The sequence below is a fragment of the Citrus sinensis genome, chromosome 1, assembly GCF_022201045.2.
Source record: "Citrus sinensis cultivar Valencia sweet orange chromosome 1, DVS_A1.0, whole genome shotgun sequence".
Taxonomy (NCBI): Eukaryota; Viridiplantae; Streptophyta; class Magnoliopsida; order Sapindales; family Rutaceae; genus Citrus; species Citrus sinensis.
In genome coordinates this window covers 7,365,791-7,391,074 of record NC_068556.1, presented here as the reverse complement: position 1 = coordinate 7,391,074, position 25,284 = coordinate 7,365,791, and the positions used below count along the sequence as shown (strand labels likewise).

At 35.3% G+C, this 25,284-nt stretch overlaps 3 protein-coding genes across 6 annotated transcripts; 1 reads left to right on the top strand and 2 right to left on the bottom strand.

Moving 5' to 3' along the window:
• Positions 1-575: 575 nt before the first annotated feature.
• On the bottom strand, positions 576-1,814 carry LOC102615785 (ethylene-responsive transcription factor TINY-like). Its single transcript, XM_052445070.1, has one exon. It carries the CDS (start codon positions 1,622-1,624, stop codon positions 782-784), a length of 843 nt encoding a protein of 280 aa, XP_052301030.1. The 5' UTR covers positions 1,625-1,814; the 3' UTR covers positions 576-781.
• A 5,526-nt stretch (positions 1,815-7,340) lies between these two features.
• LOC102616086 (uncharacterized) lies at positions 7,341-12,262 on the bottom strand. 4 transcript variants are annotated; one of them, XM_052439995.1, is made up of 10 exons: positions 11,790-12,262; positions 11,519-11,581; positions 11,094-11,236; positions 10,653-10,908; positions 10,274-10,378; positions 9,931-10,059; positions 9,757-9,806; positions 9,549-9,646; positions 9,050-9,334; positions 7,341-8,089 (listed from the first exon to the last, which is right to left on the bottom strand). In XM_052439995.1, exons 2-10 carry the CDS (start codon positions 11,545-11,547, stop codon positions 7,553-7,555), a joined length of 1,632 nt encoding a protein of 543 aa, XP_052295955.1. In that variant the 5' UTR covers positions 11,548-11,581; positions 11,790-12,262; the 3' UTR covers positions 7,341-7,552. The 4 variants fall into 4 exon arrangements, with proteins under 4 accessions (XP_052295955.1, XP_052295952.1, XP_015381534.1 ...); XM_052439992.1 differs by having other exon boundaries at positions 11,094-11,223; positions 11,790-12,261; XM_015526048.3 differs by having other exon boundaries at positions 11,794-12,261.
• A 3,573-nt stretch (positions 12,263-15,835) lies between these two features.
• On the top strand, positions 15,836-17,525 carry LOC107174841 (uncharacterized). The gene is made up of 2 exons (XM_015526040.1): positions 15,836-16,672; positions 17,262-17,525. Exons 1-2 carry the CDS (start codon positions 15,836-15,838, stop codon positions 17,523-17,525), a joined length of 1,101 nt encoding a protein of 366 aa, XP_015381526.1.
• Positions 17,526-25,284: the final 7,759 nt, after the last annotated feature.

Below are 25,284 nucleotides of genomic sequence, written 5' to 3'. Positions count from 1 at the left end.
AGCTTTTAATTTGAAAAACAGAGAAATAAATAGACAAATACCCCAGCTCACAAATTGCCAATTGAAAGGAACTAACTCTCACCTAAAACCCAACCTCACTTATGATGTGTATGCGTCACTCATAATGAGCGTGAGTGTGAGAGCATAGCCAGCCAGTCAGTCCCAAAACGATGCCATGTTCAAGTGAGAGACGCTGGCTGCTGGCCACATCATTATCATATGGGTTCCATATTTTGACGCTGGCACTCAGTTTAATCGATTATTTTTGCAGGACAAAAAAAAAAAAAAAAAAAAAAAATTTCCTTGCACCAATTACTTCCCCAGAAAGAGTGATGAGTAATCAATTATTGCACCTTCAGAAAACACTTCCTCTTTTAAAAAAAAACACTTTTTTATCCTTTATGTGATCGGATAAGATGTAATTCACACAAAAATAATCACATATATTGATTCATAAAGGCAGAATTTGACCATTCAACCCGAAAAAACAAGTAACCGCAGGGGGATTTTAGCTCACAGAGTTCATGTGCTGCAGGCACTAAAGGATTGGGTAATAGCCTTTAAGAACATCTTGATACGCAAGAAAGCTGCTCTTTTTTGTTTTTGCCTTCATAAAACAAATATAACGAAAACTCTCAAAAGTGCTATCTATAGCTGCTGCTTAGATTACATGACATGTTACATCAAAATCAAACAAAAAGGGTAAATTAAATTAAAAACAAAAAACAAAAAATTAAGAGTGAAGAAGATTCGCATTCACAGAATTGACGTCAAAGTTGAATTAGTGTTGCCACAACAGAGACTCAAACCCAGCTGTAATCGCACCACAACCGCCACCACCACTGCTACTATTTTGCACTTGCATTGAATCATTATTCATAAAATTAAAACACTCTCCTTCCTCTTCGATATTATAATAGTAATTGTAATCATAGTTATAATCATACCACGACGAGTCGACAAACACGAAATCATTCCCGGACTCGCTCGACTCGTCGTAACTCGCGCCGAGACTGGGCAACTCCACTATCTCACTCAGCTCCTCCGGCGTCGCTGTCGACACGTCACTCGGTACCACCAATGGTGACGACGACGACGACGTTGGTGTTGACGTTGGCGACGACGACGACGACGACAGCGATGATGAAGATGACGAGTGAGATATTGAGGGTAATGGGTTGTCGAAGATTTCCATCGAAGCGGCTTTGGCAGCTGCGGCTTGGACGTCGCGCGGGGAGTTGGAAGCGGGTCGGGGCAGGGACCCGGCCAGTTTGGGGAAGTTGAGAATGGCGGAGGCGCCTTTGATGCTCAATGCTGCCACGTCGTGCGCGCGTGCCGCCATTTCGGGCGTCGAGAACGTGCCCAGCCAGATCCGACTCTTCTTCCTGGGCTCTCGGATCTCGGATACCCACTTCCCCCACGCCCGCATGCGGACCCCTCTGTACACCGGGTGCTTGCTGTCGTCCCTCGGCCTCTTCTTCTGCTTCTTGGCGGCATCCGGGGTCGGGGTCGGGTCCGGGTCGGACGTAACGGGTTTCCCGGTTGGCGGGTTTGTCAGAGATGACGACCCGGACGACGAAGGTGAGTTGTTCGAGTCGGCCTCCGAGCTATTCCACTCAGTCATTATATAATGTTGTGGTATATGGAGAGCAAGAGAGAGAGAGCATGAAACAAACAATTAAAAACGCAGCGTTTTGGAGGGGATTCAGTGGGAGGGAAGTGGGAGGTGAGAGGAAGTAGAGAGTATAAGAGGCAGATCAAGAGAAACGCAGGGTGGGGGGAGCTTTTAATAGAACGGAGGGGGGAAACAAAAAAAAAAGAATAAGGAAACGTGGTGTTTATAAGTGAGCCAGCACCACGGCCGACCTGTCGTTTTTTTTAACTCACTGATTATTTTGATTTTGACCCTCCCTCCCCTAACCTCGCAACCAGTTAAATTAATTTTTTTTTTATATGAAAAAATAAATAAATAAAAGGGGACTGACACCTAGCAAGCATCGTAACTTAATGACGCAGTTAACATTTACAAATTTCTAACTAAAGTAGTAGTTAATGGAGAAAGGGATAGTGATAAGAGTGGTGAGGGGTGTCTTTAGAAGACAGCTGGCAGGGCCGTCCTTGCCGTCCTTTATTAGTGGGGTTTACACAGTACGCTCATTGGGGTGTGTACTGCTGAAAGCTTTCTCTGTTCAGTTTCTTGCGCTTTCCCTCTCTATTTCAACCAAAATTATCATCTCTCACTCTCAGACTCTCACTACTCTCCATTTTTTTACATCACATTTTAATCAGCATTACTTTTCTTTACTTCTTCTCCAACTGTTAACCGATTTGTCTTATAAGGTGGGGTTTGATTTGAAGAAAAGGAAAGAAATGAGAGGAAAGTAGAAGAAAGGAGAGGAGAGTATATTGAAATTCTTTTTTAATGTTTGATTTGTTACAAAATTATACCAAAAAAAAAAAAATGTCTTAACTTTTATTTGGACAATTTCATCCTTTAGTGTTAAACTTCTAATATTTATCATAAATATAATTCAAAAAATTAAACAATAAATTTATTTAATGTACTATATAAATAACTAATAACAATTTATTTTAAGTAATATAATTATATTTGTAATTAAACTCTATTCAAAAAGTTTATTAACATAATTTTATTTTTAAATTAGTTTAATTTAATTTGTTTCTAAATAAATTATGACATTATACAAATAATTTCTTAATTAATATATTATAATTTTAAAATTTTATTTGAACAAAAAAAAAGATAGAGTTCCTGCCGCTGCCATTAGAGCCGCTGATCACCACTATACCATGTCATTTCAACTCAAGAATTATATGAAAATTATCAGAACTTGACGATCTATGGATTGAAACAACTTATTTGGTCGAGATACTTGATGTTTGTCCGCATATGAGATAGTTAGAAAGTTTTCAAATTTCTTTTAACTAGATTTGAGGAAGATAAATTCATTTTTTCACTTGTGCGACAGTATAACGACGTTGCTCATTGGCCAGTAACTCCAACAGTACAGGCGGTGACGTTACACGCGCGAATGTTGACTGTGGAGGCAGTAGTCTGGCGACGACATCGACGGCGGTCCGGTGATTGTTAAATTTGTATTTCTATTTTTTAAATTAATAAAATAAATAAAGTGATTTTATTAAATTAGTTAAATAATTGCTTTAACTTTTACTAATACGAAATTAATTATCTAAAATATTAAATTGATAAAATAAAATTGTAAATAATAATAATTTGATAATATTAAACAAGTTAATAAAAGATTGAAGGGGTAATTTTGGATGTTTTGGCTTTCAATGGAGGAGGAATTGAAAATCATCACTCTTTGGTGGTGTGGAATCTAAATTCCACATTATGATGTATATCAAATTCTAATAGAAATTAAATTCTTGTAAATTATGGTAAATCAAACAAAGGAAATAAGAAAGAAATTTAAATTACTTTCCTTTCCCCCTTCTTCTTCTTCCAACCAAACACCACCTAAGTTCTTACTAATAACTAATTTATTACAAATTATAAAAATTATAATTTAAGGTCCATTAACAGTTCAAATTAACAGTCTATTAATAATTTAAAAATTATATTTATTGTACAATTATCTATTGAGAATAATTTGAAAATATGTGACAATTAATATTTTGGGATGATAAATCTACTTCCACCTATAATTATGGGAGGAAAGATGATTAAATATGAAGTCTATGAGTGATTCAAACTGAGAAACAAGACCTAGGCTCCATTTGGAATTGGGGTTAAAACTCAATAAGTGGCTTATTTTATAATTTTTGACAAAAATAATGTTTGATAAATTTTATAAAAATTGTTTATTTCATAATTTTTTATATTTTGACAGTAGCTTTTCAAAGTGGGTAAGAAGTTGCTTTTGATAAGCAGCTTATTAAGTAAGCAACCACACATTTCTAAAGTTCTTATTATAAATTTAATATTTTAATAAGAAGACAATTATCTCTTATTTTTCTACAAATTATAATAAATAAACCATTAGATATCATATTACTACCACAATTAATAACGCTAATAACAATTATGCCATTGCAATCATGGCATTGCACATTTATTTAAGGAGGCGTGCACAACATGACATTCATTTTGGCAACATTGAAAATGATCCTAATTTGATGAAAGAATAGAAAGAAATAATGACACTCAAGAAAAGTATTATAATACTAATGACTTTGGATCACAAGAATAAAAAATTTGAGCATTATTATTATAATAAACTTAATGTGAACGTCATACATATTACTTTTTATTTTATTTGGATTATGTACTAGTATGATTTTTTATCATATTTTATATAATGAATTATGAAGTTCATTAGATTTTATTTAATTGAGTTTTTTTTTCACTTTATGTAATTTTATGTGTTTCAAAAAGAAAAAAAAAGGCATATTGATGCAATTTATTAAACATACTCTAAAAATAAAAAATAATTTAAACTTATGTCTATTTTGATAATTATATAATAAAACAACTCATTCGTAATAAAATTTACCAAAACTATGTACTTTTCTTTTCAAACTTACATAAACCGCAACAATGTAATTTACCAAATATTAAGGTACTTTTTTAATCAATTACTTTTTTTATTCCTGCAACGAAAACAACTTATTTCATCAACTACCGCAATCTTAAACTGACTCTTAGTCAATACTTAGCGGCAAAAAAAAAAAAAAAAAAATTGAAAGAGATTAGAATTTAGAATTAGAAATAAAGTAACTGGGTTACCATGCTCTTCATAACTGTGGATCGGCAAGGGAAAAAAACACCAAAAACAATGGGACATTTGGGGTCCCCTACGATCACCAAAATTAATATCACACTAATTCAGATGATGGTCCGGTTATACGAATCACAGTGGGTCTCGGTTCAATGCTTCTTCATTGGAAGATAATTTATTAATCTTTTTTTTTTGGGATAAAATTCTGAAAATTGGCAGTGTTTATTCATCATCATCTTAAATTTGTAAATGCACATTCCAAAAAAAGGCTATCATCTTAGCTGTTCCAATGGCGAGCTGAGCTCACTACCTATAGAGTGATTTTATGGGCACATCTGTCTCTTAAACCATTATTGAAAAATCTTCATTCACAAATTATTGCCAAGGATTTGATGATGATGATGATGTACATTCGTACATGCTATAACAGAAGTCAATTATTTCTCTAGCCGCTAATGTGAATGAAATTAATAATTTCTGTACCGAAAGAGCTAGAGAAGAAAAATTTGAATTATTGCCAGCAAATTTTTGTATATTATCTTATTGTTTTTTTTTTTCCTATTTTTCACTAGGAACCAATATTTGAGTAAGATTTCCTATTCCTAGTCGTGTTGCAGACAAGTTGATTAATATAAAAATTAAGGAATATAATAAAAATATGGATATTAATTAATACATCATTATTAGAATATTTTTGTTTATTAGAAGTCTTCTTGTTTTAATCAAATGGGTTCCAGAATGAGAATCATCCATTTTATGCGTAACACAAGTTATAAAGTTTAACAAATTACAAAACCCCAACCCAAAAAAATATCCTAAGTATCACTTTATTTTACTGATATATGACGATAATATTTATCAATTCTGCAATGTATCTGTTTTTCCGCATATAACAAATAATAAGTTAAATGTTCACGTAAACCTGAGCTGTCAAAGACAATTTTCATTTTGGAATTATCTGCATTTGGGTCTTGAGATTTTGTTTTTGTTTTTTTTTTTAAAAATAATAATAAGTCCATGCAATGGTGTTACAAGTTTCAGAGGAAATTGGGTCAGAAACATTGCCAAAATCATGCAAATTTCTGGGTCCATGGATATTTATGAGCTAATTGTTTTTTTTTTTTTTTGTTTTTTGTGAATCATGGGGCACGTTTAAGAGTTGTGGGAAAAAAAAATAAAGAAAAGCAATATTGTTTTATGGTTGTATCTTATGGGGAAAAAAATAAAGAAAAAAAAACGAGTTATTTCATTGCACTTATTTTATTAGAAATTTGCAGGATTATAAAAGGATACAATTTTAGACTTGGATCACTCGTTTGAATTTATAAAAAATTATTTTTATATAAGATCCCTCTTACAAATTTTTTTCACCACTTAAGTCCATGATAAATTTTTAATACTTCGTGTCATTCATGGAGCTAAAACCGTCTAAGAAAAAGCATAAAATTAAAGAGCAAAAAGAATATTTTAGCAAATAAATTAACTAGTTTAGACGTTTAGAAGTATCAAATATTCAATTAGTACGTAAAAAGTATCATATTTAGCTTCCAACGGTGTGTTTAACAACCAATGGGCTTTTGGTCTAATGGGAGAAGCCTTGCACTTACAATATTAAGTGTAAGGGTTCGAGACTCCATAAGAGTGTTATGGAGGTTAGTTTCAGTTTTTCCTTAATTATCAACTAATTGAGTGGTGATAGTCTCTCCCTTACGAAATATGAAAATGAAATATGAGTGGAGTAGGCACTCATATTGTTTAGTTTCGTAAGTGGAGGTCCCAATTGTTTAGTTTCGTAAATGGAGTAGGCACCCCTCGAATATTAAAGAGGGTTTAAAGTATTTAGGCAAGTGCTTTAGTGGGTTAATGTATGACGGTGGTCTCAGTTGTTTAGTACGATTGTAAATATTGTAATTGTAATGTCTGATGTAATATCAGTAACAATCTGTATATAACATAACTCAAAAAAAAAAAAGTGTGTTTAACACAATAGACAAAATGAGGTACTACAAATTTTATTACGAATTCAAGTAACAAAACTAAATTTTGGAAGAGATGAAAGTCTCATTCTCTCGAAATGAAAAATTACAGCATTCTTGCTATATTTCATAAATCAATAGGTTACTGCTCGTGGTGTAAACTCCATAACCTAACCTATTGTGCAAAATTTCTTTTCTTTTTTTTTTTTTTTTCGGATGAGCAAGATTTCTTATTCTGAACATAACCTTAGGCCCTAAATCTAAAGCTGTTGTATAGAAACAGCTTTAGCAGTTGGCCATAATTGCAACATTGCCTTTGGAAGCTTCAGAGTGAATCAATTGGTCACTTTTGAGGGAGTTAATACTCTTCATCACTGCGGGTGGTTGGCAACCTTTATTAATTCACGAATCAACATACAATGTTCAAGGGCAACAGTTAATGGGCCTTTTGTTATATTGGACTAAAAGGGGTGGAGTTTTATAGGCTTCTGACAAAATGTTTGTGCATGCCCCAAAACTTATTACTTCAAGAGGGCACCCAAATTAGCACAAATTCAATATAGTACTTTTGGGACACCAAATGAGATGGGGAAGATGAAGCTGGGAACATGAAATTTTTTTTTACCGTCTGTAAAGCAATGGCAATGCGAACTAAGCAGTCAAAATGATTTTAATGGCGGTGAACAGAGTGGCTGATGCCCCAACAATTACTTATCACTAATGTTTGACGTGTTTTAATTTTTCTTTGTACGGAAATGCCATGAGGTGAAGCATTGCGTAAAAGCTTCATTCTCTGAATAGAAAGAAAAACTTCTATGTTGTAGAATTTGAAGTTGAACTACTTCCAACCCCCTTTTTGCCTTGCTCTGACTTGCCAATCTCCACCAGCTGAGTCAGAAGGGCTTCGCACATTTCACAAGGATCGGGTTCGGTGGGATTCTTCTTCCATGAAGAGTAAACCATCCAAGCATGGTCAAGCTTCTGGTTCGGTCTGACTACAACGGAACCTGGAACTTCGGCATCACGGCATGTCACTAACCCATCACTCTTCTCCCCATATCTTAGCTGAAGATGGAGTGCGCACACGGCCATTGCAGCTGAAACAGGAATTACTACAGGCACCTGCCGTCCTGCTTGAGCTGAATTATCTGACTCCTCACCACCAAAGTTTGGAAGGGGAAGCCAGGGAAGTTCTGCATGAGCTATGTGAGTCATTGTGGCAAGGACACCTGGAGCCACGCTTGCTTCAGAGTGGAAGGAAATAAGAGGGATTTCCTCAGGTAGCTTGTGATTCATGATGAACTCTTTCCGCTTTTCATACGTGAGATCCTCCAATGCCCGTATATCTCCCTACAATGTACTTTCATAGTTCATGATCACACCTCCCAAAAGATTCATTTTATATAGTATATCCAACTTGAGACCAAATGAAGTTCTGTTATTGTGCACAAACTATAGTACACCAAATTGGCATAAAGGCCCCTGAAAACTCTTAACACGAGAAAAAGGAAGCATAACAAAAGGATAATCTCAGAGGAAGATTCGAACAAAAATTGTTTCTTGTGAACTGTTATGGTAAAAACTTCATAATTGTGAAGAAAAGTCAAAAACATATATTGCAAAAGCACATTTCCGCTGAGTTCTGCTTGTAGTTCCCAGTTATCAATTGTAGAGTTAGCCAAAGTCCTGAAATGCATTTCTAAAGATACCCAAGTCTTCCTAGGACTCTTACAAGCATTTCCAAGATGTTCTGTGTATAATTAAATGTTTTTTCATTGTTTCTAAAATATGTAGGTTTCTAACCACTAGGAAAACATTATGCCAAAATCTGGTTAAGGGAAGCCAAACCATCATTATTGCTGTAACTTCCCATTTTCAACAAAACTGCAGTTTTGGATCATTTTCTAGCACTGAACCCATGTATAATATTCTCGCCTGATATCCTGCTGTAGAGACGACAAAAAATCTGAATGCCCCTCTTATGTCCAAAATTTGCAATCACTATCGTTTACTTTAGACAATTGATGGGCCAAGGGGAAATTCTATGACCTATTGCTGTTACACAGCAAGAGCCTTGCATCATATTACAGGATAAAAGAAGTTTAGACACCACATAATCAGGCAAGCTATATTGAGCTTTGAATCAGCTATGATCATGGCTTCATTAACAAAGCCTGAGTTGAATTGTTCATACATAATCTTTCGAAAGTAATCTCAAAGCTTTCCTAAATCAGCATAGAAAATAGTTTATGCTTCTTTTAAAATTTCACATGTACATCATCCATTAAGTTTTAGACAGTAAAGGAGTACCTTAATTAACTTGCATATCAAAAACTCCATGATCCTCCTGGTTTCTCTGTCAGCAATTTGGCCTTCACGCAAAATATCAGAAGCTACTGGGGTGCCACCATATGGGCTCTGCACCAGCGCCAGTCCAGCAACTTTGTCTTTCAAGTCAGACCAGTACATTGATAATGCAGCAGCAGCATCAACCCCACCCTTGCTGTGCCCAAGCAGCATCACTCGCTTGCCAGATCCCCAGTAAAGCTCTTCAATATATTGTTTCAGTTCCCATGCATTGTGCTCCACTGATGCCTTTGTACAAGAAATAGAAAAGCCAGAAAGAACATCAATATATTTAAAGGTGACAACAAGCAAAAGAAAGTCATCATGAAGAAAATGAAATTTAATTTGGAAAGAAACAATCATATGGACATGGACAAAATGCTAATATTGTTGTCAGGCATATAAAAGTTCACTTTGCTTTAGTGAATCTATTCTTGAAAAGTAAAAAGTAGCCATCTGTTACCTCACTGTGAATTTTTGCAATATGGCACGCCAGACCCTTCTTTGAAAAGAATTTCTTAGTGGCCACAAAATATAATGGACCATGATTGCTAAAAAGGCCTGATGAAGATCAGTATTTCACATTAAAATGGATTTCGGCCATCTTAAATGTCAAATGAACAAAACAAAGCCAACCTTGAGAGTATGGGTAAAGAAATATATTGTCATACCTGGAATTAATAGATAAACAAACGAGTCAGGCAGTGTATGCTCCCCATTCCTGAGAGAGCAAGATGACAAACAGGTGATAGGATCTATAATAAATATGAACCAAGTAAGAGGAAGTATGCTTGATTCTGCAAAGCACTAAACATGAAAATCTTACCATGACATTAGTTTAATACCTTATGCATTCAAGAAGCTCCAAAAATCTTGCGGTACCATCCTCCACGGGAGCCATTCCAGGAGTTTGTTGCAACCATCCAATATCATCAGAAGAGCCATGCAAAGTTCTTCTCACTCGAGATGAAATGCTGGAGATACCAAAAAGAAGCTCATGTTATTTGAGTAGCAAATTAACAGATACAAATTAATGTAAAAATCAAAGAATTTTGAATTCAAATGCAAGAAAAAACAGAAGACTAAATGGAGCACGAAATTTATTCTTCAATTAGGAAGTGAATGACATCATTTGAAAAGACTTCTATTACCATGCTGATCAGCTTGAAAAAGCTAAAATTAACTTACCTACGGACTCGACCTTGAGCACATCTGATGTAATGAAAAGGACATCTCCAAGAGGCAATTGCCAACCTCCAGGCAAATTGTATTCCAAACAATGGGAGCATCAACCTACAACCAGAGGGAGCAATTGGGTGCAGCAAAAAATGGTAAAAAAAAACTCCCAAGATAGATGCATGCCCGCGAAGGATGCTCAAGGTAGATGAGATGCATAGCTAGTATATTCATACAACCAGATCGCAAATCATACATTATTTTCACGCAAGAGATATTTTGGTGATTTTATAGAAGATAAGGAAATGAGACAAAGAAACAAATTGTGACCATTTCATAATGAATCAATAAGTAAATTTATTTAAAAATGGATGCAAGCAAAAACTAATACCAGTTAAAAGTGAAAGGGATGCCCAGATATCTGCAATTGGCTTCTATAACTTCGAATCTTGTATTTACAAACAATCCAACCCTGGGGCCCAAGGCTCTTCTTCCACAGACTGTACGTGCAATGTAACAATTAAAAGATGATGAGCATTCTTCCAAAATGGATTTACAAATGCTTTGTGTTGAAGATCTCGGATGTTCTCCAGATGAAACGAACAACTCTCCTGAGAATCTACTGATATCTCTGAGTATAATATCCTCTGCAGTGAAAATAAACTGATGAAACAGCCATCATGATCCAAAAATATGGTAATTACAGGACTCCCCCTAAAAAAAAAAAAAAAAAATTTACTTAAGAACATAACAATTTTGAAGGTGCAACTGCAATAACAACAGTCCCATATGCACAGCAGCATCCATACATGTAAGAAAAATGAAAACTCACCAATGAAATGAATGAATTGGTGACTTATATAAGTAGCTAATGTCCAGAGACAGGTGAAGATGTTGTCAATTGACGAGAAGAAACCAAGATAATCAAAAGGACCTGTGAACTCCACAACATCATAACAGACCTGATAAGAGGACCTATATCAGACCAAGACAGCTGAGCTTTAATCAAAGAAAAGTGATGATGACTAATACACAAGCAACTGGGCCAAGTTAAATTCAAGCAATCATTTAATTAGTCATTCTACAGGCTGGGAGATTATTGAATTTTCCATTTCTTTAGGCGGATGCGATAAGAGCAAGACCCTAATAATAAATGAATTTACAATCTAATCCCTCATTTTGTTGACTCTTTTGAAACTGTTACCATAAGAATCTCCCCATTAGTTCTTAATATATCACATGGATATAATTACTTACAGTCGAAGGAGTTTCAAAAATTTCTCCATCAATATATGAATCTCCCATTAATTCTTCCAAATCCTGAAATCATTCCAAGATATAGCCATATCAAATGGGATCTATCTTGGAGCATTAGAAGCAATGCGACGGAAATAAAATCCACACAAAAATAGAACAAGAAAGAAAGCTCAAAACGCTTCAATATAGATTCAAGAATTCCCACAGAGGCCAAAATTCAAACACATCTGCACGAAGCAACTTAACATCAAATAAAAATTGAGTGGCTTACTTACACGTTACACCAATGCAAATGGGGACAGCCCAAGACTCAAATGTCAAATCTGCAAACCCAGGAACAGATCGGTTATGTTCTGTTGAGAAACAGCTGCCAAGTCGCAATTTATAAGAGGGAAATCTTGAAAGTGAGCAAAAAATTCGAACAACCCAGTGCCCGAAAAATGCCAGAAGTATATTAAAAGTTGCAAGCAAAGAACTTATTTCTTTATTAATCTTTTTATTTAATTAATTAGATTGTTTTGGGTAAATGGGAATAGTATAAAGTATAGCAGCAACACTAGCAACCGAATGAAGGGAGGGTCATCAAGTGAGAATGGAGCAATAGATGATGATCTTTATCCAGTTGCTTTGAAGATGAATTCAACAGACACACCCACTACGCTAAATCTTGGCTGGCCCACGTTGGGTCGCTTTAGCAGCAGTGCATTGAGAGTGACGCATTTAAAGCTAATCGTTCTTCTGTTATTCTGTTCTTGTATATGAAATTGAGTAATTTTTAAAAAACTTCCTGTGATTTGGATTTATTGTAAATAAATGATGAGAATTGATTTATTTATAAAAAATTATTGATATTTTCTTTAAATTATAAAAAATAAATACTCTTTAAATTATTGATATTTTTTTAAAATTTCTACAAGAAAGATAAAATTAAAAATTTAAAAATGAAATAGTCATAATCTTTACCTATGATATTGTAAATTTTTGGAATTGATAAGGATAAAATTGTTAAAAAATAGTATTTATACTTTTCGCGTCAATAATTTTGATTTTTTTTAATTATTTTTGTTTATAAACTATTGTTAAGGATAATATTATCTTTGTACGGTCAACTAACGGTCAATGTTAAAATTAACTACGGTAGAAGATTTTTTACAAATAAATTAATTATCGTCATCTATTTACAACAAACCTAAATCTCAGGGGAGATTTTAAAAAATTACCCATATGAAATTTAAAGATTTTTTTTTTCGAAAAGGCTGGCCCTCCATAAATTTGGATCAACTTCAAAAACTCCCAATTTTTTATAGTGCCATAGTGGGTTAAAAACAATAGAGATTTGGGTGCGCCTTCAAGACACGTTGAAGAGGATATTTTTTTTTAAAGATATATTTTATCTCGTTTTCACCAATTTAGTTTTATTTTATTATTGAAAAATGGAGTGGATAAAGAGTGGGGAGTTTCGGCAAGTACCGTAAGAACAAAGCTAAAGAAAGGCGACTGGACGGGGACCCACCAAGATCAGCGTCTTAGTGGAGAGGATAGGGGCTTCAGGCGCACGTGTCGTGTTAGGACGTGTAGCATCTCTTGGACGCGACAAATGTCGTTTAAGGTCTCCATGAAAATAGAAAATCCCAAATCGTACTACTGAAGCTCTTTCAAAGTCTCTAATTTAATGAGTTACGTGTAAGAAGACTTGAGCCGCCAACGTTTGGTGATGGGCAATGGCGATGGAGATGAATGCACGCAGACACGGTGCTATTTTAATAAATTTGTACTTTATTTTGGGGGTAACCGGCTACGATGTGTAGAAAAAGCTACGGCTTTATGAAACTTGCTGCCTTCTCGGTTTCTAATACTTGATTGCTGCAGGTCACGGGCCATGCTAAGTATGATGAGCTTTGTTTTATTTTTTATCCAATAAACAGTTAGAAAGCAAAGCTTGTGAGATAGGAAAGTAAAACCTGTGAGATGGGAAAAGAATGCATGCTTTTGTGTAACCAATGAGATCAACTGACCATCAGAGAGATGAAGATAAAGAGTGATGAAGAAACTCAAAAAGTTTTACAATTTCTTTGCGGGAAGAAAATGTTGCAGGCAATAGCCTTGGGCAAATGCAGTACTTGCTGCTCTTCATGTGCTGGATGTAACTTATTCTGCTTGCAACTTCATGAGACATTGGACCCAATTGGCCAAAGATCTTCATATTAGGACCCCCAACTCAGAAACAAATGATTAGATAATAATAAAATTAAAACTCTATGGACAAATTATCAAATTTTGTTGTTGAATAATGCTGTACTTATCATCTCAATTAATGTGACACCAATATAATTTCACCATTTGTATATTATATATAAATCCCAAGTAGGGGTGGGCATATTTTAACCGAACCGATCCAAACCGATCCAAACCGACCATTTGGATCGGTTTCATTAGTAAAAAAACTGGTTTCGGTTTATTGGATTGTAAACCGACATCACTCGGTTTGGATTTCAGTTTAGAATCCTTACAAACTGATTTAAACCGATCCAATCCAGAAATATTATATAATTACATTATATTCTAAGTTAAGTAATCTAACTAATTATATTTATCATTTTATGTAGATTTTGACAAAGCAAAAGTAATTGGGCCATAAATTTTGACGGACAAGATGCACAATATTTTAATTGTCAAATGTTGTTCAAGTTTATTTTGAATGAACAAGTTAAGAACTTGTTTATTATGATGTATTATGTTGTAAACTTGTATGGATGTATCTTTGAATTGTTATGTAGATATCAAAGTAGATATGAATAATATAAAAGATGTATCAATTTGGATTGCGGACACAAAAAAATAACAAATAATTTAGGTAAAATAATATAAAAGAAGTGAAATTTTAGCTAATAAGTTCAAACCGGATCCAAACCGATCCAGTCGGTTTGGATCGGTTCGGTTTGAAAAAATTTTAGGTTGATATCGGTTTAAAAATATTTCAAACCGATTAGTTTGGATCGGTTTGAGAATATGTCCCAAACCGATCCAAACCGAATTTGCCCACCCCTAATCCCAAGGAGAGAAGAATTGCTTCGCCTTAGCTGCTTTAATTTGCGCTTGTTCTTGTTGAACAAGAAGCTGATTACTTTAGTTTATAAGTTCACGATTATATATAGAATAATATACAGAGCCCTCAAGTTTCTTTTATTTTGAGTTAGTTATTTCAGTTTTACTACAGTTTGAACTTATAAAGTCCTTTGAATATTTTTCATTTGATGATCCATTGAAATTTGTTCAAGACTTTCAACTTCTACCGAATCTACTTTCCTTTACAGTTTCAATCAAATAACTGAATGACTTTATTAAGTGGTCAATCTTAAAATTAGAATAATTATAGGATATTTCAAGTAATTGATGAAATCAATGCATCATTATGGAACTAAATGATGAAATATGAGGAGGGACATAATTTTTAGGTTGTCCCTTGGCGTTTTCTTTTATCCTATCCAATAGCATTTAATTCAAGAATTTTGGATGAAGTTAGGTATCTAAGAAAAACGTCGTCTGGCTTTGTTTAAAGCGTATGACAAGACGTACTGAAATCTGGAAGTAAAAGACATATCTGACATAGCATATGCCGGTGCATATTGACATGTATTTTATCTTTAATTTGTAGGTCATGTTGTCAGCCTCTTTTAACTCAACAGCACGTCATTCGCTTATTCTATTTACAATCATATGTGTTGAGTAAATGAGTCCTTACTTATTCTTGTCAAACAAGTAAAATCCTGTTGAGTTAATTAGTTATTCCAGCTTTATTATAATTTGAGCTTATTCATTTGTTTGAGTCCGGATTTGGATCATAACAAGATTATTATTTTATTACCTTCTTAATATTTTGTTATTTAATTCTCAATAAAAATCCTCTTTTTATTTCTCTGCTAGATTATTTATCTTTATGTGGTCAAGAATTTGGACAAATATCCTTCTATGGATTTATTTAACAATCCAAAACAAAACTACAAGGATAAGTTATTGAATTTTTTTGTTGAATAATGCTATATTGAGTGTGTTTGTGGGTTTCTGGGTACCATTATTATCCTTAAGGGCAATGGCAATGCCATTCTTTACTATTATTATTACACAAGGCTCAATTCGATAAAAGTTGTACAAAATTAAAAGTACAAAGTACAAACTTTCGTTAAAACAAAAATAGTTTTACTGCACTTTATTAAAATATTGAAACCCACACACACACATAATTAATCTCTAGTGAAAACATCTTCATTTTTATGATGGGTAACAAAATACATTTTTTTTTTTTGAGAAATTACACAGATGGAGACTAGTCTAGAAAAATCCTCTCCTCCATCGATTGAAAACAACCGATCTACGAAGAGGGTGAAGTTTAAAGCACAGGGTGTGGATGGGGATAACCCACCTCCTGTATCTTTTAGAGACAAACTTTTGGAGACTCAGATGGAGTTGGAAGAGGAATTCATGGGTAAGGAAGAGGACATCGATATTGATATCGGGGATGTGGTAATTGAAATGGAAAGATTTTTACCGGCTATATCTTTCTCCCAAAAAGTTCACTTACAACTAGTGAAACCATGGCAATCAACAGTTGTTGTGAAATTGCTGGGAAGATCTATTGGATACAAAGTTCTGTGCAATCGTTTGGAGGCTTTATGGAATATGTCTCACGGCTTCTTTGTGATTGATCTAGAAAATAACTACTTCCTTGTCCGATTCAAAAGGGATTCCAATGCTCAGCATGTGCTTACTCAAGGACCATGGATCGTGCTTGGACATTATTTAACGGTACAACCATGGTCTTTGCATTTTGACAGTGTTAATGAGAAGATATCATCAGTAGTGGCATGGATTCGCCTTCCGGGTATGCCTCTTCACTATTATCACAAGAAGGTGCTGAGGTTGTTAGGCCAGGTAATTAGGAATGTCATTTGTATTGATTATAATACGGAATCAACCACTAGGGGAAAGTTTGCTAGGATCGCTGTTGAAGTTGCACTAGATAAGTTGTTATGCTCCCAGTTCCTGCTCGATAGTAAGATTCAAAAAGTGGAATATGAAAGTTTACCTACCATATGTTTTGAATGTGGAATTTACGGTTACCTCATTTCATCTTGCCAAAAGAAAATAGCAAACGAGGTGAGATAAGAGGAAAATACAGATAGTTCTCTAGATCAGTCGAAGGAAGTTGAAGCAGCGGTACAGTCAGCAAACCCTAGATTCGGACCTTGGATGGTGGTGGCCAAAAAAGGCAATCATAGGGCTCATAAGGAAAGTGTCACAATTTTTTAATAGAACCGAGCTGAGTTAGGAATGATTGGCCAAGGATCATGCTTTGGACCTCTCACGATTATTAATGAGAATGATAAAGACATTATTTCCAATAATACTACAATTGCGAAGGAGGCTAGATGGCGGTCAACATTTTCTCCTAACTCTCATGTAACCATGCCTAAACCATTTACCAAAAAGGCCTCAAATACCAAGACTTTACGAACCCTACCTTCAATAATAATGCCAATAATGAGTCACTATTTGTCCTTTCAATCATGCAACACAAAGGCGCACTACATGCACATGCAAAACCTAACCATGTACCCATGCATAAAGAGGTAGCTTGTAAAAAACCTAGTTTACTAAACGCAGCCATCTCCTATGACTTACTTGTTCTATCACCACGAGCCTAAACCCACAGAAACACACAACCATAGCTTTTGATAACCTGCAGGGTATGAGTTCCAACAATCCTAATAAGTTAATGATGCTTTCAAATTCTGTCGGTATTAATGAAGATCTCTTGCTCAGTTTGAACCACTATAATGACCCTTCCGATGGGAGACAACATAGTTTTAATCAATCTGATGACAACTCTGAGGATAGTGATTATATGAGAGATAGTGCCGAGCAAGATGGAAAATCAGAGTCTGCTGATTCTCTTGTGTTCGAAGATGGTATAGATGCTGAGCAGATAGTGGACACACCTGATGTGTAAGGAACTCTTTCATTTGCTTTTTTCCTCTTAATGATGTGTTTACCTATGTTTTGGAACTGTCGGGGGGCAGCCTTATGGGGTTTCCTTACAACTTTTAAAACCCTGGTTAATTGTTATAAGCTGAATTTTGTGGCTCTTTTCCAACTTAGGATCAGTGGTGCAATGGCTGACAATTTTATACAGAAATGTGGTTTTACGAGATCACATAGAGTCGAAGCGTTTGGTTTTGCGGGAGGCATTTGGCTATTGTGGAATTAAGATATTCAGGTGGAGGTGATGATTAATAACATGCAATTTATACATTACCGTATCTCTAAGCTTGGCCATTATTTTTGGGTGACAACAGTTTATGCATGCCCTGTTAAGACAGTCCGAAAGCAGTTTTGGCCTATGCTTGATATCTTGGCTTAGATGGTTAATGATCCATGGATTATTGGTGGGGATTTTAATACTATTATGAATGGTGCAGATAAAAGGGGTGTTGGGAAAGTAATCGGTTTGTGTAATTTATTTAAGAAATGGTTTCATAAAAATCGTTTATGTGATCTGGGATTCAAAGGCCCGACTTTTACATGGTCTCGAGGGACGCTTCATAAACGGTTAGATATAATTTTGTGGAATGAGGATTGGTCGTGCATGGCCCCTGAGACGATTGTTCTTTATCTTTCTAAGATCTAATCTGATCATCATCCTCTCCTGGCCCGTGAATGTCATATTGTAAGGTTCCAAGTGGGGCAAAGGCCTTTTTGTTTTCAGGCATCGTGGCTCAGAGATGATAGATTTCCTAGTTTTGTATATGATAATTGGAATGTTAATAAAAGTTATGTGGAGATGGCAGAAGAATTTATTTTCAAAGTGAATAAGTGGAACAAAGATATTTTTGGATATATTTTCAAACAAAAAAGGAGGCTTTCAACAAGAATTGGGGGCATTCAAAAAGCTTTGGAGTTTAATCAGACTAATCACTTTATCAAGTTGGAAACCGATTTATAGAAAGAGCTGGAAGATGTTTTGACTCAAGAAGAAATCTTGTGGTATCAGAAGTCCAGAAGAGATTGGATTCAATATGGGGATCAGAACACTAGTTTCTTTTATAAAAAAAAACTATCCGAAGAAGAAAAATGAATAAAGTGGTGACTATCCAAGATGATGTTGGAAGTTGGCTGCAGAATAAAGATGAAATACATGCTGTGTCATTTTTTGCAAACCTTTACTCCGATGAGGAGAGGGAGTATTGTGTGTATCCTACTTCTAATGATTTTCCAAGAATGACTAGCAATATGATAAGCAGCATTATGCAACCCGTGAATGATGAGGAAATTATGAGGATTGTCTTTAACATGCACCTAATGAAGGCACCCGGAGTGGATGGGTTACATGCTATCTTCTATCAATCTCAGTGGCAGGTGGTAGGACCTTCTGTATGCAAAGTGGTCAAAGAAGTTTTTGTTGGTAAAAATATTCCTCTTGAACTCAACAAAACCTTAATTGTCCTTATCCCTAAGAACAACAACCCTGCGAATATTAAAATGTTTCGGCCTATCAGCTTATGCCCTCTTATGTATAAAATCATAATTAAGATAATGACCAATAGACTGAAGGAGGTGCTACCACATCTTATAGGTCCAACACAGGCTATCTTTATACCTAGGAGGCACATAACTGAAAATATTGTTATTGCTCGGGAGGTGGTGCATTCTCTGTGAAATAAAAAGGGTAAAGTGGGCCAAATGGCAATAAAAGTTTATTTTGAAAAGACTTATGACAGACTGAGTTGGAATTTTATTTATGAGACGTTATGCCTAGCTGGGGTGCTTATGGACCTCATTCGTGTTATTATGGAATGTATCTCCTTACCCACTGTGCAGCTCCTGTAGAATGGGGAACTTACGAAATCTTTCATCCCTTCGAGAGGAATTCGGCAAGGCGACCCAATTTCACCCTACATATTTATGCTTTGCATTGACAAACTGAGACATGGTATTAATCAAGCTGTTCGGGAAGGTCGATGGAAACCAATTAAGCTTGCTCGTCAAGTTATCCCTATAACTCATGTTTTCTTTATTGATGATCTTTTGTTGTTGGTGATCAAGGATGTTCTCAACTCTTTTTGCGTGAGTTTTGGGGAAAACGTTAGCACTAGCAAAATATTGACTTTTTTCTCCCACAATGTGAATGTTGTTGATGTCAAAAAGATTAGAGAAAAGCTCGAGTTCACTACAACGAAAGACCTTGGTAATTACCTAGGGATGCCTTTGTTGCACATGAGGATTAGTAAGTAAACTCATTAAAGCCTTATTGACCGAGTTCAACAAAAACTCTCGGGTTGGACAACCAAACATCATTCTCTTGTAGGTCGGATAACATTAACATAATCGGTCATTCAAGCCCTACCCATTTATTTCATACAGACTGTCATGCTACCTGCAAGTATTCAAAATAAAATAAATTAGATTTGCAAACGTTTTATCTGGAGCAGGATTAAAGAGCCTTAGCGCATGCATCTTATTAAGTGGGATATGGTACAACTTCCAAAATGTTGTAGAGGTCTTAGACTTAAAAATATTAATCTCATGAATAAGGCTTTGCTATGAAAATTGGTTGGAATCTCTTTGACTCTCCTTATAGTTTCTGGATCCATGTATTGATGTCTAAATATGGGGTTGATAAGGACCATCTCCTTTTTGCACTTCCAACTCGATATAGTTCTCCTTTATAAAAGGCATTGTGAAATGTTTGGAATGAGGTTGTCCAAGGGACTCACTGGGCTATTGGGAATGTGAGGCTGGCTAAATTTTAGAAAGATTGTTGGTTAGAGGACGTGAATTGTTTGCAATCCTATGCTCTTGGCCCAATCGATGAGAACATGTTGAATGAGTGTGTGGCTAATTTCATTGATATTACTGGCACTTGGAACTGGGACCATTTTTCTTCTTTGCCGTCACACCATATCATTCTAAAAATAATTGGCATTATGCCCCCTTTTACTAGTGGGGAAAATAATTGCCGATATTGGGGACTAGCGAGGTCCGGTTTATTTAGTGTGAAGTCTGCTTATTTATCTCTCCTCAAGCTGTTGTCAAGTGAGAATAATTCCATTTGGAGTTTGATATGGAAATGGCAGGGCCTCCAAAGCATTCGATGTTTTCTGTGGCTGCTGGTGCATAATTGGTTGAAAACTAATAAGGAATATCGTGAAGACACGTGCTTAATGATAGTACTTGTATACGGTGTCCGAACATCATGGAGGATGGCCTTCATGCAGTCATGGATCGTGTGGACTCCAAACGTATTTGGTTAGCCCTTCTTCCGAAACACACAAGTCATACATTTTTTGCCTTGGATCTCTATGCATGGATTGTTTGTAATATGAAAAACCAGTTGAAGATTACTAATGAGAAAGATTGGCCAGTATTGTTTGGTGTCACTATGTGGCGCATGTGGTATTGGTGCAATCAATTTGTTTATGCACATAAGACGAGTAGCCTTTCCAACATAATCATGGACGTGAAGAATCGTTCAAAAGAGCTTATTATTGTTTATAAGTCTTTCGATGGTCAAAGAACTCCAAAAATAGAGCATGGATCTACTGGCAGCCCCCAACATGACCATTTCTCAAACTTAATACCGATAAAGCTTTGAAGAGATTGGGTTTGGCAAGTGTTGGTGGCTTGGTAATGAATTATTGTGGGGAATGGATTTGTGGTTTTAGCATGAATTTGGGTAGTTGTTCCATTATGAAAGCTAAATTGTAGGTAGGATTGACAGAAAAGCCTAGGTCGGCCTAAGCCTAGGCCAGCCCGGCCCAGCCCGTGGCTTTAAATGATGGACAATGGTCTCTAACTTGTAAAGCCCATATGCAATGGGCTCAGATAAGGGCTTTCTTTAAAAGTCCGGGCTTAATAAATAATTTTTTTAAAAGAAAAATCTTTATAATATGTCATAAAATTCAAATTAAAAAAATTGAAAAATTAAACAAAAAACAAAAGTGAACCAAACAAAACAATTCTTTAGTTTTGAACAAAACCCAAACTCCCAAAGTCAAAATCCCTAAATCCCTCATTTCCTCCCTCCCTCACTCACCGTCTGTCACCTCACCGTGCCTACGTGCCAGCTTCTCTCTGTTCTTGCCGCCGGCAGCCAACAGCATCCAGCAGTGAGCGACGAGTATCCAGCACCAGCACTCCAGCAGCCACCACTCAGCTAATAGCAGTAGCGAGCATCTCCCGCTGTCCCGCTGTCCCGCGCAACCCATCGTCCAGCTCCAGCCACCCAGCATCTCTCGCGCGACGGAACAGCAACCCCCACCCACTAGCACAGTCGCGCGATACTACAACAAGCACTTGAATGCGCGCGAGGCAGCAGCAGCGATTTGCAGTCTGTAGTACGCGATTCAAACCACGCCAGCAACAAGGCAGCAAACCATCCAACTCCGGTCCGGTACTCCTCAATTAAGCTTCAAATTTTTTTTATTATATTATCTAAGGCCTAAATATATGTAATTGGTTAATCTGTTGAAGAATATTGTAAAGAATATTATGATTTTGAGCTGTGAAGAATATTGTAGTTAAAGAATATGTAGAAAATGTTAAAGAATATTGTGCTGTTGGTTAATAATTTTGAGCTGTGTTGTTGGTTTTGTTGGTATTTATGGGTTGAAGCAGTTTTGTGCATTGTACTGTGCTTGTAAATAAAGTAAATTTGCTTGAAGTATGGTGTCCTGGATGTTACAAATTTAGGGTATTGTGGTGTCCCGTGCTTTGTTGTTAGAAAATTTATTATGACATTGACATTATGGTGTAAAAATATTCTACATTCTTATAAAATTTTCAGAAAATTATATGATATTTGATTAATTAATTAACTAATTAATTAATTTAATATTGTATCTCATTTAATTTTATATAGGTTTATAATGGAAAATGCTTCTGAATCTTCTAATTTACCTTCAAATCCATCAGTGGAGTCAGAAAATGTTCAAGAAGAGATGCGAAGTGATAAAAAAAAGAAAACGGAGGGTTGTGTCAAATTGTTAGGACCATTTCATAAAGATAAATGTTGGTGGTGTAGCGAAGGTAAAATGTAATCATTGTGGAACAGTTCTTTCTTGTGGATCAAGTACCAGTCATTGGAATAGACGTACTAGACAAATTCACGATTTTAATCAACTGACAATTGAAGAAGTTCTTGAATTAGCAACACTTGGTGAAAACCAAAAGTGGTGAGCTTGGAATTCAGAAATTTGATCCATTGGTTGCCCGTAAAAAACTTACAGCAGTTGTTGTAAAACATGAGCTTGCTCTTAGGTTTGTGGAGTATGAAGCGTTTAGAGATTTTATTGATTATTGCAACCCATTGGTAAAGCATATGTCCAAAAACACTTTAAAGAGTAAGATCTTTAAGATATATAATGTTGCAAAGGCGAAGGCAATGAATTTGTTGGAGATTAAAAATAGTAGGGTGGCAATTACTACAGATATGTGGACTGCTTGTAATCAAAAGAAAGGTTATATGGTTGTTACAAGACATTTCATTGACAACTTATGACATTTGCAAAGTCGAATCCTAAGGTATTTTTACTTTATTAAATATTTAAATTTTTATAGGTACTTTAATAAATTTTAAATTTTTTATTTAATTTTTTTGTAATTTGCATAATTATTATTATTATTTTTTTGAATAAATAGGTTTATATATGTGCAAGCCCCACATAGAGCTAATTGCCTTTCACAAATTTTGGTGAAGTGTTAGCTGGATTAGAATTTGGATAGAAAGATATCCACGGTTACTTAGGACAATTGTTCAACTAATGATGCGTTGGTTGAAAGATTGAAAGGATTGTTGTCAGCCGAGTCAATGATATTGGGTGGTAATTTTTTATTATATGAGGTGTGCGGCTCATATTTTGAATTTAATTATAAAGGATGAGTTGTTGGTGATTGAGAGTGGTATTACATGTGTTAAAGACAATGTGTTTTACTGGAGTTCGTCGCCAAAATAGGTGGAAATATTTGAGTTGGCATGCTGTCAAATGCAGATTGATGTAAAAAAGTTGGGGCTTGATTGCCCAATTCGATGGAATTTTACTTTTAAGATGCTTGAACTTGCAGTGAAGTACAAAAGTGTTTTTTCTCCATTGCAAACACTTGAACCGAAATACAAATGTTTGCCTAGTAGTGAGGAATGAGAGTTGGCTAAGCAAATGTTGGATTATTTGGAGCCTTTTTCAAGGTTGACTGAGATGTTTTCGAGTACAACATGCCCCACTGCTAATCTATTTTTTCCATTGGTTTCTAAAATGAGGATTGCATTAAAGGAGTGGCAAACATCAGATGTTCCTGCAGTTAAGAACATGGAGAATAACATGATTGAAAATTTTTTAAAGTATTGGGATGAGATTAGTGGGATATTAGTCATGACTGTTATTCTTGATCCGAGATACACGATGTTGTTGATTAATTACTATTATCCGAAGAATTATGCAGTCGATTTTGAAAATTAGCTTAACAAAGAGCGAGACCTTTGTGGTGAAACGATGAATTATTATGAGGCCAAATCCACAACTACAAGATATGGTGTTGTTGGTGAGTCTTCTACCTCGATTGTTGTTCCTTCCGACCAATCTCATATTGGTTTTGATGATATAGATGATATAGGTGATTTTGATGCATATGCAACTCAAAATAGTCAATCTATTAGTTCGAAATCCGACTTAGATAGGTATTTGGAGGATCCTTTAGTCAAAAGAACTCCAGACTTTGATTTTTTACAATGGTGGAAGATGAATAAAGGCAAATATCCTATTTTGGTGGAGATGTGTTTGTGTTGTGTGTTATGTGAAGCTATTTTATCTAGTATTTGTGTATGGATTTGAAAACCTAATGAAGATAAATTAAGTGTTATTCAGTATTTATGAGAATGCCAAGTAGAGATAGTTAGAGATAAAGGTTGAAATTAGGTCTCGACACTTAGACTTTGGTTGAGTTTTATGAGAATACTGTAGCAGAGCCAAGAAAACCAAAAAGAGTAGAAAATATTTTAAGTTTGGGGAAAAATTTTGTTAAATTGTGCTTATTATGAAAAAAATTATGTTCCAATGGCTTAAGTCACTGAGTAACCAGGGCTGAGTATGTACCCCATATGCAGACTTGAGTACAAAGGCAATAAGAGTTATGAGCATTGTTGTAGCAACAAAAAAAAATGATCATTTGTCTAGGATATTGAGTAGCCAAGTTTGTTCATGAGCCTCATGTTTTGCCTTGCGTTAAAGATATATTTAGATAAGACTATGTTATGAGCATTGCTGTCGCAACTCTAATCTGTGCATTGGTTGAGTAATTGGATGTCATCATTACCACTGATCGACATTCACATGAAAAATCAATGATGTATTGAAGAGTTTTAAGTGCAAAAAAAAAATTTAGTATTGTTGTAGCACAGTCTGAGTTTATTTGTGATTTTTGCTCCCCTATATGTGAATATATTTGTGTTCTACCTTTGAATTATATGCAATATATCTGTAATGTTGTAGCACCTCTAGAGTTTGATCAAAGTGGCACACACACACTTTGGATAGAATGAAGCCTAAGTCTAGAACTGAACTGCTATGACTATTTTGTGTGATTATGAGTGTGATTTGAGGGTGAAAAAATCTTTGCAAATTTGATGACATAACTAAGTTATTTGTTGCATGATTGTGTGATTGAAGTGTTAGTATTGTTGTCATTACTTGAGGACAAATAATGGTTTAAGTTTGGAG

Bases quoted from the DNA above. Each gene is read 5' to 3' on its own strand.
- LOC107174841 (XM_015526040.1), top strand. From the start codon at position 15,836: ATGGAGACTAGTCTAGAAAAATCCTCTCCTCCATCGATTGAAAACAAC. The intron at 16,673-17,261 runs GTGAGATAAGAG...GATAACCTGCAG, and splicing joins AAAAGAAAATAGCAAACGAG to GGTATGAGTTCCAACAATCC.
- LOC102615785 (XM_052445070.1), bottom strand. From the start codon at position 1,624: ATGACTGAGTGGAATAGCTCGGAGGCCGACTCGAACAACTCACCTTCG.
- LOC102616086 (XM_052439992.1), bottom strand. From the start codon at position 11,566: ATGGGAGATTCATATATTGATGGAGAAATTTTTGAAACTCCTTCGACT. The intron at 11,224-11,518 runs GTAAGTAATTAT...TCCTCTTATCAG, and splicing joins TTTTTGAAACTCCTTCGACT to GTCTGTTATGATGTTGTGGA. The intron at 9,335-9,548 runs GTAACAGATGGC...TCTTGTACAAAG, and splicing joins TTGCAAAAATTCACAGTGAG to GCATCAGTGGAGCACAATGC.